This window comes from Sus scrofa, chromosome 12, assembly GCF_000003025.6.
Source record: "Sus scrofa isolate TJ Tabasco breed Duroc chromosome 12, Sscrofa11.1, whole genome shotgun sequence".
Taxonomy (NCBI): Eukaryota; Metazoa; Chordata; class Mammalia; order Artiodactyla; family Suidae; genus Sus; species Sus scrofa.
The window spans coordinates 42,253,463-42,270,121 of NC_010454.4; the positions used below are offsets into that span (position 1 = coordinate 42,253,463).

Consider the following 16,659-nt stretch of genomic DNA (forward strand, 5'->3'; position numbering starts at 1 on the left):
TCTTATTCCTTTTTTGTTTGGGGGGGCAGTTTGGGGGTTTTTTGTTTTCTTGTGTTTTTTGAGGTGCCTTGGTGAAACAATTGGTTGTGTCCCAAATGAAATGCTCTTCTTAAACTGGAGCTTCGTGAAGCATGTAAGTCCTGACAGAGTGAACTTCAGCCCTGTGCTGAAGACAGGGCCTGGCTTTAAAACAAATCTTGAATTAAATCATAATGCCCCATCCTTCTATCATACCTGCATAAAAATGACCAGATTAGAGTTTTAAGAAGACATTTCCTATTTAAGTATTGTCCCTAGGCTGTTTGAAATAGGTGACATAAAAAGACGTGTTATTTACAGTTATTTCTGCTTTTTGTTGCTCCTTTGAAATCTAATACTGTTTGATAACTTCAGCCTGGGTTGTTCCCCCCCCCCTCCTTAAAGAACCGATTTTTACTCTTAACTGCTGCTGTTGACAAGTTTGATAAATTAGGCAGCATTCTGGGCTCATTATTTTTAGTTCCTTCCTTTTTATCTTTCTCTTCTGGTGCTTTTCCAGTGTATTTTTTCTTCTTCATTTGAATCTTCTTTTTTTTTTTTTTTTAAGTCAACTTCCTCTCTAAAAATTTAAATTGGTCTTATTTCTGGTTACTTCACTGTCGATAAAATAGGCAAATGCCACAAGAACACGCCTCTCCAGTGGCTTTCTGTTTCTTCTTGTCAAGATGCTTTGGCCTCAGGTGACAACACACAAGCACGGTGTGTTGCTTATGTAATCAAACCTCTGGAGAAGCAGGAGGAGGGATGTGGGAGCTGAAGACTAGAATGCCGATAGGGCCCCTCTTATCCCTCAGCCTCTCTCTCTGCCTGCCAGCTTGAGCTGGCCTCATCCAGCAAGAAGGAAGGCAGCCCTAGAAAAAAAGCATGGGACCCAGGAAACAGAGTGGAACACAAACTTTTATAAGACAGACTTTCCATAGCATACATTAAATATAAATACAGGAGTTCCCGTTGTGGCGCAGTGGTTAACGAATCCGACTAGGAACCATGAGGTTGCAGGTTCGGTCCCTGCCTCTGCTCAGTGGATTAACGATCCGGCGTTGCCATGAGCTGTGGTGTAGGTTGCAGATGCAGCTTGGATCCCACGTTGCTATGGCTCTGGCGTAGGCCGGTGGCTACAGCTCCAATTAGACCCCTAGCCTGGGAACCTCCATATGCCGCGGGAGTGGCCCAAGAAATGGCAAAAAGACAAAAAAAAAAAGAAAAAAGAAAAAGAAAATACAAACTAATATGACAGAAAGGAATCTAGGTGATTGGTACTCACTGCAAACATAAGTAGACTAAACAGACCGGATACGTGGAAAATCCAGGTACAGGCATACCTCGTCTTACTGCACATCACAGGTCTTGTGTTTTTTATGAATCGAAGGTTTGTGGCAAATCTGAGACAAGCAAGTCTGCCAGCACCTTTTTTCCAATGACATTTGTTCACATTGTGTCTCTGTGTCACAGCTTGGTAATTCTCTCAATATTTTGAACACTTCTGCTCTTGTTATATTTGCTACTGTGATCTCTGATCAGTGATCACTTATGATCTGTGACTTGCTGAAGGCTCAGTGATGGTTAGCATTTTTTTAGCAATAAAGCATTTTTAATCAAGGTATATACTTTTTTTTAAGGCATAATGCTATGCACACATTAAAAGACTACAGTATTGTGTAAAAATAACTTCTACATGCACTGGGAAACTAAAAACTTCCTGTGACATATTTCAATGCAGTATTCATTTTATTGGCATGGTCTGGAACCCAACTTGCAATATCACCAAGATTTTGCGGCACTGTTATAGAAGCTGACTAATTAACACTATGCAGAAGATTAAAAGTGAAAAGGTAGATAAAGCTCTATCAAGCATCCCCCCCCAAAAAAAATAACTGGTGAAAGCAGTTTTAATGCAGAGAGCATAGAATTTAAGGGAAAAGTTTTCACACAGATAGAGATTAATGATAATAAAATGAAAATACTCAAGACAATAAAGCCATTTTGAACTACACACCCGACAGCATAGCCATGGTTGTGCATGAACTTTATAAAGCAAAAAACGAACTTGAAAAATGTAATAGGGAAAATTGACAAGTTCACAATCCTAGAGGGAGATTTTAAACCAACCCTACCAGAAACTGCTAGATCAAGCAGAAACCTGAATAAGATGCAAAAGCTTTGAAAACCACATTTAAACTTTATCTAGTAGATCAAAAGATCTCTGTACCCAGGGAATAGGAAATACATATTCCTTTCAAGTATACATGGAACATCTACAAGAATTGACCACACTCTAGATCACAAAGGAAGTCTCAGCTATTTTAACAAATGTTTATACAGATACATGCTCCATCTTCACAACAAGTAAAATAAAAATCAGCATTTAAAAGTTTTTTTTTTTTAATGCGCTTAGGAACTTCTAAAAAATGTTCTCCTGAGTTCCCATCATGGCTCAGTGGTTAATGAATCTGACTAGGAACCATGAGGTTGCGGGTTCAATCCCTGCCCTTGCTCAGTGGGTTAAGGATCTGGTGTTGCCATGAGCTGTGATGTAGGTCGCAGATGCAGCTCAGATCCCGAGTTGCTGTGGCTGTGGCGTAGGCTGGCAGCTACAGCTCCGATTGACCCCTAGCCTGGGAACCTCCATATGCCACAGGAGCGGCCCAAGAAATGGCAAAAAGACAAAAATAAATAAATAAAATACAAAATGTTCTTCTGAATAGCTCACAGGTTGGAGACGAAATCACAATGGAAATTACAAAATACCTGGAACTGCACAAAAAAGAATTGATCAGACTTTGTAGAGTAGCCCTAAAGTATTCCACTTGTTATGTCTTTATTTTAAAAAAAGACAAAATAAAGAAATAAGATCAACTCAAGAAACCAGAAATGGTGGAGTTCCCTTGGTGGTGCAGTGGTTAACGAATCCGACTAGGAACCATGAGGTTGCAGGTTCGATCCCTGGACTTGCTCAGTGGGTTAAGGATCCAGTGTTGCTGTGAGCTGTGGTGTAGGTTGCAGACTCGGCTCGGATCCCACGTTGCTGTGGCTCTGGTGTAGGCTGGAGGCTACAGCTCCAATTGGACCCCTAGCCTGGGAACCTCCATATGCTGAGGGAAGTGGCCCTAGAAAACCAAAAAGACAAAAAATAAAAAAGAAACCAGAAATGGAAATCCAAAGAAAGAAATAAGAAAATAGTAAAAACTAGAAGTAATAGAAAGATTAAAAAATTAATCAAATAGACCTTTAGGGAGTTCCCATTGTGGCTCAGTGGATTAAGAACCTAGCATGGTATCCATGAGGATGTATGTTCGATCCCTGTCCTCACTCAGTGGGTTAAGGATCTGGCCTTGCTGTGGTGTAGGCTGGCAACTGCCCCTTTGATTCAACCCCTAGCCTGGGAATGTCCATATGCTGCAGACGCAGCCATAAAAAGAAAAAATAGACCTTTAAAAAACTGATTTTAAAAATATGTTTTAAATAATATTAAGGATGAAGAAATGGATACAACTTCATACAGAAATTTTAAAAAGCATCAGAATATTATGAAGAACTATATGCCAATGAATTTGAAAAATTAGTTTTCTAGAAAAGTATGTTATCAAAATTAACTCAAGAAGGAATAAAAAATCTGGATAAATCAGTAACCTTAAAGATTCTGGGAGTTCCCGTCGTGGCACAGTGGTTAATGAATCCGACTAGGAACCATGAGGTTGTGGGTTCGGTCCCTGCCCTTACTCAGTGAGTTAACGATCCGGCGTTGGTGTGAGCTGTGGTGTAGGTTGCAGACGAGGCTCGGATCCCACATTGCTGTGGCTCTGGCGTAGGCCAGTGGCTACAGCTCCAATTCAACCCCTAGCCTGGGAACCTCCATATGCCGTGGGAGCAGCCCAAGAAATAGCAAAAAGACAAAAAAAAAAAAAAAAAAAAAAAGATTCTGAATCACTGATCAGAAGTCTGCCTTTCCCCAACTCTGCCAAGAACTTCAGGCCCAGATGGTTTTATAGATAAGTTTTACAAGCCCTTCAAGGAACCAGTAATTCCTATCATATATAAAATGTTTTGGGGGATGGGAAGAAGAGAGGCTACTACCTTACTCACTTTATGAGATTAATATTACCTTAGTACAAGGTTAACATGAAAAAAAAATAAAGGAAATTAAAGATGTTCACCTAGGAACATAGATATGAAGATTTTAAAAAAACACGAGTAATGCATTTTCAGGTGAAAGGGTGAAAAAGGCGCCCATTACAACCAACTGAAACCAACACAAAAGTTAGGAAAATTATAAAAACCAACTCCCTGAATTCAGTCGTAAGCTAACAAGAAAGCAAGGACTAGGAGTTCCTGTTGTGGATCAGCGGGTTAAGGACCTGATGTTGTCTCTGTGAGGGTGCAGGTTCCATCCCTGGCCTCGCTCAGTGGGTTAAGGATCTGGTGTTGCAGTAGCTGTGGTATAGGCCCCAGATGCAGCTCCGGGGAACCTCCGTGTGCCACACGTGTGACCATAAAAAGAAAAAGAAGCAAGGAGTATGCAAGCCAGCACTGAGGGAAGACAGAAGTTAAGTGAATGAGGGGAAAACTCCTGGAGTACCAGGGCAGCTCTCACCCTGTGGGCATTTGCTGAAGAAGGTAACTTGGAGTATAGATATCCAAGGCTGGGTCCTTGGAGGGAAGCTTGGGGCCTGCCCAAAGTAGGCAGACTAATAAAGGATTACAAACCACATGCACATTCACATGTATGTACCCACACAAACACATGCACATGCACTGTGGTGATGGGTCTCCAGAGGGCTGCCTCCTTAAAGGGATACCTCTAGAGTGAACTAGAAATAATCCCTCATTATCTGAAAGGAAAACTCCCCCTTGTGGTCCTTGCCCCTGAGCCAAGGAGGGTGGGGATGGAGCAACATCCCTTGAGAATTTATAATTGTAAACTAGCTTTTATGAGGTTTGCAGTCCAGATTATTACTACCTGGGAGGCCGGGAAAGGCTCAAGCCAACAATTGAAAGTGGTCCATCCTGGTCTGGTATTGCCGCCCCCCCCCCCCCCGGCATCTGATGGAAGCAAGATGAGGAAACTGCTTTCATACTCATCCTTAAAGAACTTCCACAGGTGGAGTTCTAAGGAAAATAAGGAGTTCATAGTAAAAGATCACCACACACATACAAAGCAGCAAGACAGCACACAAGGAGAGCCAGACTAAACAACAGACTGCTGAAAACATCTTGTACTGGATTATCAGAAACAGACTATAAGAATGTTTAATATGTTTCAAGAAATAAAAGGCCTACAAATATGAAAACTAGTCATTGAGAGCAGGTAAGTAGGCAACTGGTAGAAATAAAAACTAAATAATTAAAATGTAAAACTCAGTGAATAGCTTTAACATCAGTTTAGACAAAGCCAAAGAGAGAATAGGGAAATGAAAGAAAGAATTGAAGAAACTATCCAGAATTCCACTTAGACCGAGATATGAAATCTGTAAAAGACACATTCAGAGGCATGAAAGATAAAGCAATAAGGGCTAATATGCATCTACTCAGAGTTATACAAGGAGAGGAGAGAATAGACAGTGCAGTATTTGAAGAAAAAAAGAAGAATTTCAAGAATGATGAAAGATACCACCCTATAGAGTCAGGAATCCAGTGTATCCCAAGCTGGAAAAATTAAAAGAAATGCTCCAAAGCACCAGGCAAAAATCCAGAATATCAAAGAAAGAAGATACCTTAAAAGCAGATTGGCTTTAACAGAATAATAGGCTGCGAGAAAATAACATAAACCAGAATTCTTTACCAAAAGAATTTATTTTCCAAGAACAAAGATGCAATAGAGAATCATTGTGAAAAATACAAAAAGGGAAAATTAGAACCACCCTAAAGGAAATTCTTAAAGGTATAATCAGGTAGGAGGAAGGAGGAAATCTTATCACTAAATGAAAGTCTGAAATGTGGGAAGAAGAGCAAAGAAATTGGTAAATATGTGTATGCACATAAATAAACTGACTCTATGAAGTAATACTTTATTTGATTAATAATACAGATTAGAATTAAATAGCACAACAATAATATCATATAGATTGGAAGGTGAGTGATTATAATTCAAGTGTTAAAGGTCCTTGGTTGTTTAGGAAAGGGATAAAAATCTTGGTTAGCTTATAACGCTCCTGAGTTATAAATACATGTAAAAATTTCTAGTGTAGTCATTAAAAGAACAGAAATGAGGCCATAACTTCCAAACTAGTGGTTGAGGGTAGGGAGAGTCAGAATGAGGAAAAAAAAAAATCCATCCTAATGAAACATAGGAAAGAGGAGGCAAGATAATGCAGGAAAGTTAGGACAAATTAAGATGATAGAAACAAATTCAAATAATCAGTGATTACAGTGAATGGAGGGTTATGGAGAACAATTGTCAAATCAGATTAAAGAAAAAGACTAGATATATTGCCTTTTATTAATGGTGCCTAATCATAACAGAAAAGTTGACAGATAAGGGAGTGGGATGGACAGGGAGCTTGGGGTTGGTAGGTGCAGACTATTAAATTTAGAATGGATACTCTGGCCTGCTGTCCAGCACAGGGAACTCTATCCAGTCCTTTGGGATAGACCATGATGGAAGAGAATATGAGAAAAAGAATGTATATCTGTGTATGACTAGGTCACCCACGATGCTCTACAGCAGAATTTTGCACAACACTGTAAATCAACTATAGTTTAATAAAAATTAATTGATTTAAAAGATATATCAGGAAATTCTGACATTCTAGAATCACTTTAATCCAATTTCAGGACCTGAAGTGGCTCAATGGTGAGCAGCCTGCCATCCCTGGAAGTGCCAAAGTGTTTTCCCTTCACCTTTAACTCCCAAGTTTAGCTCTTCAGGATTCTAGACCACAGCATAGGCCCACATCCAAGGCCTCTGGTTCCTGCTTTTATCCCCACAAGGCTATTAGCAGCTATAATGGCTATCTCTGCACATCAGCAGTTTCCACTAAGACAGCCTGCCCTGGCCTTACCCCTCTGGTCTTATTCTCACGTCAGTCTTGTTATTAGCTCTTTGGCCAATTTGAGATTTCTATCCCCATCTCTCCCACCCGACCCCACATTTTTTCTAGCACTTTTTTTCAGTGACTTCCTCAGGACGCTTGATAGGAATTGCCTAGCCATTCGCCACCAGAAATGCAAGTCCCCGACACCTCATTTTTTTCAGAGTCCACACTGTGTTTTCAAATGCATGTCTTGGAGTCCCCATTGTGTCTCAGTGAGTTAAGGACCTGACATTGTCTCTGTGAGGATGTGGATTCAATCCCTGGCCTCACTCAGGGGTTTAAGGATCAAGTGTTGCCATGAGCTGTGGCAAAGATGACAGATGCAGCTCAGATCTGGCATGGCTGTGGCTGTGACGTAGGCCGGAAGTTGCAGCTCCCATTCAACTCCTAGCCCAGGAACCTCCATGTGCCATGGGTGCAGCTGTAAAAAAAAAAAAAAAAAAAAAAAAGGACTTGTCTTATCACCCCACCTAGATTATATCTTTTTTTTTTTTTTTTTTTTTTTTTTTTTGTCTTTTTGCCATTTCTTGGGCCGCTCCCACGGCATATGGAGGTTCCCAGGCTAGGGGTCTAATCGGAGCTATAGCCACCGGCCTACACCAGAGCCACAGCAACGCAGGATCCGAACCGTGTCTGCAACCTGCACCACAGCTCACGGCAACGCCGGATCGTTAACCCACTGAGCAAGGGCAGGGATCGAACCCGTAACCTCATGGTCCTAGTTGGATTCGTTAACCACTGCGCCACGACGGGAACTCCCAGATTATATCTTCTGAATCTAAGATTGAGTTCAAAACACTCTGAACAAGTGGTCAGTAAATTATTAGATGAACTTAAATTTGCTCTTGATTTTTTTGATAGTGTTCAACACAAGTTCAATAACCGTCTAAATCAAGGATCTTCTGGCTAATACATAAAACTAATTGGTGTGCTTGGACAAAGGATGTTTTTCCCATAAAATACAAGAGAAATAGGTTTAAAAGTGCAGGAGAATAAGATCACTATTAACTTTTGTAACTTAACCTTATTAAGACACCTCGAATTTGTCAAATTTAGGATTTCTTAGACTGAGTCAGTCTGGGTATTTATAAAAGAGAGAGGAGGTGGCATTTATAAATTGAGATAGAAGGCTGATTAAATATAGAGGAGGTATTTCCACTAGATTCCTTATCCGAAGGTTTTTATATTATGAAACAGGACGAAAGGCCACCCCCGCCCTGCCGCCTTAGTCGGCCCTTCGTATCTTATACTGCATTCCCACTTTCTGTGTATAATCAGTCGATACGGTGAAATTCCATTCAACTGGTTCTGCTTAGTATATCCTACCCAAATGATACCTCACACTAAGATTGCTTTGCCCACATGATTGCATAAATTATTGAGTTCAAAATATTTTCTCATTCACACTGTAATTTTCCTTTCGACCCAAGGGTAATTGAGAAGTATATTTAATTTCCAGTCATAGAAGATTTTCTAATTATCTCCTTGCTCTTGATTTCTAGCTTAATCTTGTTTGATCAGAGCCTCTACTCTGTTATTTCAGACCTTAGAAGTTTGTAAAGTTTTCTTTATGTGTTTTGTTTATGTATTGAAATTATTTGCATTTAATATTCTATACACATCCATTAGGTCAGGTTTGCCAGTCATATTATTGTCCAGTGTTTCTGCAGTTTTACTCATTGCTTTGTTCTGTCAGTGCTGAACCATGCGATAAAACCTACTTTGTGAATATGACTGCTTGGTGTACCTTCAATATTTGCTTTAAATATTTTGAGAATTTATTAGGATTATTCGGGTTAGAACTATTCTATCTTCCTAGTGTTTGAGTCATTGATCACTCTGAAATGTCTTTATTTCTGTATTGCTTTTTTGACCTCACGTCTGCTTTGCACAAATAAAATCATTAGAGCCAGCTTTTATTTTGGCTATGGTTTGCATGGTCTGTCCTTTTCCACCATTTGATTTTCAACCTTTCCATGTCCTTAGGTTTCAAGTATGTCTCTCATAAATGACATAGAGTTATTTTGGTTTTTTATCCATTCTGACCATCTTTGTCTTTTGAATAAGTCATTTAGTTCATTGACTCTTAATGTAGCTACTGTATGTTGTCTGTAAACCACCCATCTCATTTTTATTTGTCTCTTCCCTATTTCTTGTTCTGTCCTTTCTACCCTTACTGATAGGTTGCCTTGGGCAAAAGATAGTCAAAATTCTATTCCTTCTGTTTGATAACTTCCGTTAAATTCCTACCTCCATTCCCCTGTTAATCTAGTAAGATATGCATGACCTATATTACTAGGTAACATCATTTAAGATAAAAATAACCCCCACTGGTAAATTGCACCTGACCTGGGAGAATGATAAATGTCTGGTGGGGATGACATATTTTTGCCGTCCTCAGTGTGATAACTCATGCATTAGGCATGTCCCTTTCAAGGACCCTGGAAGCTATGTCTTTAGAGTTGCCATCGGAGATACTGAACCCTATGGAACACGAATTTTTTCAACCAAGGGTCTTCTCACCTCGGTCTAGATGCAGATCTCATCTCCTTGTGCCCAAGCTCTCACCCGACTGCTGCACAATTGTGACACTGCCTGCTGGCAAGCCATAGTCTTGTCCTTCTGAGTAGACTCCTGCTGCGTGCAGGCTACGAGTCTTTTGAGTCAGAGGTTTAGTTAGACCTAGGGAGACACCCTTCCCTTCCTTGCACTCCACACCACCACTCAGTGTTGCAGTGATTTTTATAATTACATCTACAGCCTTTATTATTTTGGAAGATGTACATCAGAAACAAGTGGATAGATAGAATCTCGATTATCCCACAGCCCCGCCATGATAGCCTTGTCCTAATCCCCAGAACCTGGGACCATGTTGTGTTACCTGCCAAGGTGAAGTTGTTGTTGCTAATCAGCTCACCTTCAAGAGATCCCCTGCCTTATCCAGGTAGGACCAGTGTAGACAGAAGAATCCCTCAAATGGAACGAGGGAGGCAGTCAGAACCAGAGAGATGGTGTCCTGCGAAGGACTCATCAGGCCATTGCTGGCATTGATGATGGAAGAAGGCTATGAGCCAGGGAACATGGGCAGCCTCCCAAAGCTGGCAGAGATAAGAGAACAGTTTCTCCCATTCCTGAGTTGCTGCCAGAAAGTAACAGCCCTGGGACACGTTAATCCGTAGCCACCAGAGACCCATTACAGACTGCTGGCCTCCAGAACGGTACGAGAATAAACTTGGGTGGTTTTAAGCCACGAAGTTCATGGTAAACCACCACAGTGGGAGCCTGATATAGCAGAGCTTAGAAAAGGGAAGAAAACAGCACGACTTCTCATCATGGGAGGCAGCATGACAAGCATACCCATGGAGCTTCCTGTTCAGAGGTCACAGCTGTTATGCTCTTCAAAATACAAGTAAATTCAAAATCCACATTCTGCAAATACCTCCTACTTCTGAAAGTATTTGCTACTCCTTTTTACCTCCAGCCCTCAGGGGAACTCAAAACTGCAGAGGACTTGATTTCTTAATGAAAGCGCATCTGCGTATCGGATGGATGATAGACTCTTGACACTGATAAGTAGGATGCCTTTGACTCCATTGATTCATCCAGTGACCATTTGGTATCTTCATTGTACCAGGATCTATGGCCAACCCCGTTTAATATGTAAAAGGAGTCGAAATCTAATACATGGTTGGAAACTAAATTGGCACAGAGGGAAGGATTGCTTGCTTGGCTCTTTCTCAGAGTCACTGATGCCTCTAAGTGGTAGGGTAACTTTTCCGCTTCCTCGTACATTTGGATCTTTTTTTTAAAAGCCCAGAGTGGAGTTCCCGTGGTGGCACAGTGGTTAGCGAATCCGACTAGGAACCATGAGGTTGTGGGTTCGATCCCTGCCCTTGCTCAGTGGGTTAACGATCCGGCGTTGCCGTGAGCTGTGGTGTAGGTCACAGACGCGGCTCGGATCCTGCGTTGCTGTGGCTCTGGTGTAGGCCGGTGGCTACAGCTCCGATTCGACCCCTAGCCTGGGAACCTCCATATGCCGTGGGAGCGGCCCAAGAAATAGCAAAAAGACAAAAAAATAAAAAAATAAAAAGCCCAGACTAATGCGCTGATAGTGATGATGGTGACAGGGATGGGAATGATAACGCCTGACACTTATGCAGCACTTACTGTATACCAGAACAACGCTGACAAGAATATGGGTCATGTCTGACATTTACAGAACACCTGTCATGTACCAGACGGGGGCCTAATATTTTACATTCTTCATCGCAGTACATCTATCGCAGCTTCTGCCTCTTTCTGTTACTCCTTCTGTTACTTTTAACCATGTTGCTGTAAATACACAAAATCTTAATGTTTGCCTATCACATATTTACTCACTGGTTTTATCCCCTTTCTGCTATTCCCACTGAATCCTAAAATATAGTGATACAGAATTTTAGCTGGAGGACAGAGAACTTCCAACCTTGAATTGAGCAGAAAGGAGGAATATTTTATTCATAAGTCCGTGGCTGAGAACTAAGAGGCCCCGAGCTTACTCTGACACGGGTGACACCCGCTACGTGTCCGTGTCCTTCGTCGGGGATCTGGCTCCAGCGAATCTTATCATTTGCCAATTTCTTTCTTTAGGAGCCATATTACGTACGTTGCATCAAACCCAACGACAAGAAGTCCCCACAGATCTTTGATGATGACCGCTGCCGGCACCAAGTGGAGTACCTGGGGCTGTTGGAAAACGTGCGGGTGCGTCGGGCAGGCTTTGCCTACCGCCAGACCTATGAGAAGTTTCTTCACAGGTGAGAACAGGCCAGACAAAGAAACCTGGTGGCACAGAGAGGGACGGGGTCCTCCCCGCGTTCACCGACCTCAGTTCATGTCACACCATCTCGATGCCTGCAGAATGGTCAGGAGAGTTGAGGACACTGCAGCCCAGCATCAGCAGGAGTCCCCTTGAGTTTGTGGTTTATGGACCATGGGAGAAAATATGTATTCTTCAAGGGCAGAATGTGGGCACGGAGTCCCACCTGTGTAGGAATCCTGGCTGTGCCGCTCATTTGCTGCATGACCTTGAGCCCCTTGGGCTCCTTGACTCTGTTTCTGCATTTGTGAAATGAGCACAGTACATTACTGACCTCGTAGGCTTTTTTTTTTTTTTTTTTTTCTTTTTATGGCTGCATGTGCCGCATGTGGAAGTTCCCAGGCTCAGGGTCAAATTGGAGCTGCAGCTGCCAGCCTACACCACAGCCACCTCAACGATGGATCCTTAACCCTCTACGTAGACCAGGGTTGAACCTGCATCCTCATGGACCCTGTGTCGGGTTCTTAACCCACTGAGCCACAGTGGGAACTCCTCATAGGCTTTTGTTGTGAAATGAACCTAAACCAAAAAGCCAGGTGCTTGGCACATAATGGCTGTTTAATTAATGCTGCTTATCATTATGGAGATGACTCATTATAATGATAACAAGATATTGAAGCACTTAATGGGGGAGGTGCTAAAATTAGTCCACCTGATCGAATCCTGGCTTTGTCATTTCTTAGCTTTTTGACCTTGGGCAAATCATATACGCTTTCCATGCCTCAGTCTCCTTGTGTGTAAAATGGGGAAATTTAATTAGTTAACCTTTAAAATGAAGATAATTATAGTAACTATGTGGTAGGGTTGCTGGAGATGAAATGAGATAATAGATACAAAGCGCTTAAAGTGGTACCCGGCATATGGTAGTCACTCAGTGAATGTCGGAGATCACCGCTGTTGTTAATGGATGGTTAGGAGTGATGAGGCCAGTCAACACCTGGGATCATAAGAACGTGCTTCAAATTCTATCCGTTCATTTATTTTGAACTATTTCTTAAACATATCCTGTGTTCTAGACTACAGATTCCACAAAAATATGAATAAGTAAACACATAAAACATTGGTTGGTGAGAAGAGTCTCTAGGGAAATAATGACAGGATGAAGCAGCCACACACAGGGAAGAGAAAAGAGCAGGTGGACCAGAGAAAACAGCAGAGGCAAGTCTCTGTTGCAGTAATAAGTGTAGCGTTTTAGGTACCACAATGGTCCAGTGGTCGGAGGATGCTGAGTGACAAGGCAGAGGTGTGGGATGAGATCACAGTGATGGACCGGGGCCAGGTCACGTTGAGTTTTGTCATCCAGACTAAACCGTCTGGAGTCTGGCTAAGTGTGGTAGAAAACATCTCATGGGCTTCAGCAGGGAGCAACCCACCTTACGGGTGCTTTAAGAGATCCCTGTGGCTGCCACGTGCATGGGAAGCAAGGAGACGTTTAGAGATGCTGTTGCGGGAATCGGGGAGAGATGCTCAGTGACAGTGCCTCAAACCGGGAAATACGGTAGATCCTAGAGTCGTCACCTATTTGGCTCACGGGTCAGCCCCGGGATAGAGGAGCAGAGAGGGATGAAGGATAACAAGCAGATTTTGGCTGGAGCATCTGGATAAGCCTGATACCATTTGCGGAGATAAAAAAGACTGGAGTTGATAAGCTTGAGGAGGAAGAGATATAATCAAGATTTGTCTCTCGGAGTTCCTTCGTGGCGCAGTGGGAAAGAATCCTACTGGGAACCATGAGGTTGCATGTTCCATCCCTGGCCTCGCTCAGTGGGCTAAGGATCTGGCATTGCCGTGAGCTGTGGTGTAGGTTGCAGACGTGGCTCTGGTGTAGGCTGGCAGCAACAGCTCCGATTCGTCCCCTACCCTGGGAACCTCCATATGCCATGGGTACGGCCGTAAAAAGCAAAACCATTTTTAAAAAATTAAAAAAAAAAAAAAGATTTGTCGCTTGACTGTGCTAGGTTTGAAATGGCAACTAAATGTCTAGGTGGAAATAGTAAGTTATTAAACACAAAGCTGGAGTCCTGGGCCGAAATCCAGACTGGAAATAGAAATTTTGGAGTCATTGGTATATAGACGAAGTCTGGGAACTGGGTAGAGAAGAGGAGGTGGCCCGTGCCAACATTTAGGTTTGTGGTCTGATATGAAAGAACCAGCCAAGACAGGAAAAGAAGCAACCAATGAAAGAGAAGAAATACTGGAGGAGAGTTGAGGTCACAGCAGCCACGAGGAGAGGGCATTTCAAGAAGTCCTGTTAGCGTGTTAATGTGGCCGTGCCATCACGAGAAAAGCAGAAGCTTCGTCATTAGACTGGGCAGCACGAAGGTCCAGGGAGAAAGGGCCGGACAGACCCCGTCCGAGCACGTTGGGCAAGTGAGGAGAGGAGCTGCATGTCTGTGGCCAAGTCAAGAAGAAGGTGTGCTGTCCCTGAGCACAGAGAGCCGTGGGGGCAGGACCAGAGTGGAGTGTGAGGTCCGGGAGAGGCTTGCAAATGCCCGTGTGCAGGTGGGGATGAACCAGAAGGGAGGGGAAAAGCAGGGACGTGGGACGGAGGCAGGGACTTGTCGTGATAACATCCCTGCGAAGGCGGGGAATGACATAGCAAGCCCCAGCGGAGGTTTGTCAGCTTTACCTGGGAACAGGGGTCCCTCCCCCGCCCCAGCAGGACAGAAGGCGGAGAACAGGAGCACAGGTGCAGGAAGCCGCAGAGATCGGCTGCTGGCAAAGATAAGGATGATCCTGTCTGGCTGCTTCTGTCTCCTCAGTGACGTACGAGGCAAAGTCATGCGCCGAGACTGAGGGTTCGAGACGTGGTGGAGGAGGTTGGAGGGGAAACGGAAACCCTCGTTTTGGAGAGAGCGAGGGCGTAGCTTGGTCGGGTACGGTTCTTACCTGGAGGATCTGTGTGCCCATTTGAGATCTGAGGTTCTAAGCGTGTAGGGAGGCTCTCCAGTGTCGTCTTTTGTTCACCACAACAGCTCCTTGTTCAGCTACGAGTGCGCAGGAGTGAAAGGAATTACACTAGTTGGAGACTCTCAGAATGAATAAAACTTTATGGCTGAACAGCATAGGAAATTGAAACAATTTCATATCCACCAAAAGTTATGCTCCACACTGATCGTTTTCCTTACTGAAATCACGGTGTTCTTTAAATGTGGGGGGTTGGAGGGTTTGTTTTGTTTTTTTGTTTCCTTTTTTCTTTTTCTTTTTTGGTCACCCTGAGCATATGGAGTTCCCGGGCCAGGGATCAGATCCAAGCTGCATTGCAACCTATATGCCACAGATGCAGTGGATTCTTTAACCCACTGTGCCAGGCCGGGGATTGAGCCTGCGTCCTGGCACTGCTAAGATGCTGCCAATCCTGTTGTGCCACAGCAGGAACTCCTGGGGCTTTTTTGCGGGGAGGGAGGTTGGGGCTGTGGGATAGGAATATTTTCCTGAGTAGAGATGTGTTCATTCTGAGTCTCGATTTCCAATGGTGTCAAATTATATTCCTAGGAAGGTTACTCATCCCTTACCATGACTCAGAATTCTAGCAATTATCGATTGTAGTATTTGTGTTTGTATTGTCACCTGTATATGATCAGCAGAAGTATTAGGAGGAGCAGGGTGGGAATGGGCAACTATAGGATGGGGCTGAACTGAAGGTATATTGATCTAAAATATATATTTGTCTAAAAATACATGAGCATGAGTGGACGTGGAAGCCATGGAGAGTAGTTGAGGTGAGGGAGTCAGCCAGGTGGATGTGAAGCGGACAGGGAATTTGGCAAGTGCGTATCTTTCCTCACTTTTAATCTCTTTTTGCACGTATTTTACTTTCAACTCAAGATGTTTGGTGTGGTTTGGGGGCATAAAAGACATGCTATAAGGATTGGATTCTGTTTTCTAATATGCATGTAAAAATAGAAGAGATTAAAAAGAACCTATGAATTTCAAATGACGATCTTCGTGGTATAAGCTTAAATCTCCCATTCCAACTGCAGAACCTTCCCCAGTGATATAAATGTGTATATTAAAAACCAAGTAAAAACCAAAAAAGGAAGAAAACCAAGTAGATGCACAGCCACCCTGTGGGATCAAAAGAGGGGGTTCCCAGTGAACCTTGAAGATGTGAATCCCTCCTAAGGACATGAAGCAGACTTGAAGGCCCCGAAGTAAGCCCAGGTCACGGTGTTAAGGAAACCCTGCCTTGCGAGGCTTAAACTGCCATTCAGGAAGCATCTCAGCTGCTGTGCTGGAGCCTCCCCCAGCTGCAGCACCAGGAGATTGCCGGAAGGGCCTGGACAAGTAACCACCACAGCACATCATAGGCATATTGGCCAAGGCTCAGGAAGCAAAAGTAGTCACCTTCCAAGAGGCCAACAGAGGCCACGATGTACACAGAAAGGCTCTGGGGAAGATGAGATCACAGTCAAACATCTGAGAAAGACCAGATCAAGGCAAAAGAGTCATCCCTACAAATGAAAAGCCTTAACCCCCTCCTACCCCCCCCCAAGAACTAGAGCAAGGAGTAACAGACATTAGAATAAGCCTATTTCATCATCTCAGAGAGTTAAAGGAGAGCATTATGGTCCTAAAATAGAAAGATGAAGTTAGAAACAAGAACAGGTAGTTATTAAAAAAAAACAGAGATTTAGAAAATGAAAACCAGATTAAACACAAGAGTGAAATGTGTCTCAGTAGAATGAGTCGGCAGTTTGTAATATAATCATATAATAGTGACTAATCAGC

At 43.0% G+C, this 16,659-nt stretch overlaps 1 protein-coding gene across 4 annotated transcripts in view; it reads left to right on the top strand.

Moving 5' to 3' along the window:
• The window catches only part of MYO1D (myosin ID), a 368,819-nt gene that overhangs the window by 133,090 nt on the left and 219,070 nt on the right, over nt 1–16,659 (top strand). For all 4 annotated transcript variants that reach the window (XM_021067447.1, XM_021067446.1, XM_021067445.1 and 1 more), the window contains exon 15: nt 11,700–11,866. In XM_021067447.1, coding sequence (XP_020923106.1) covers nt 11,700–11,866 — 167 coding nt within the window. The remainder of the gene's footprint in view (nt 1–11,699; nt 11,867–16,659) is intronic.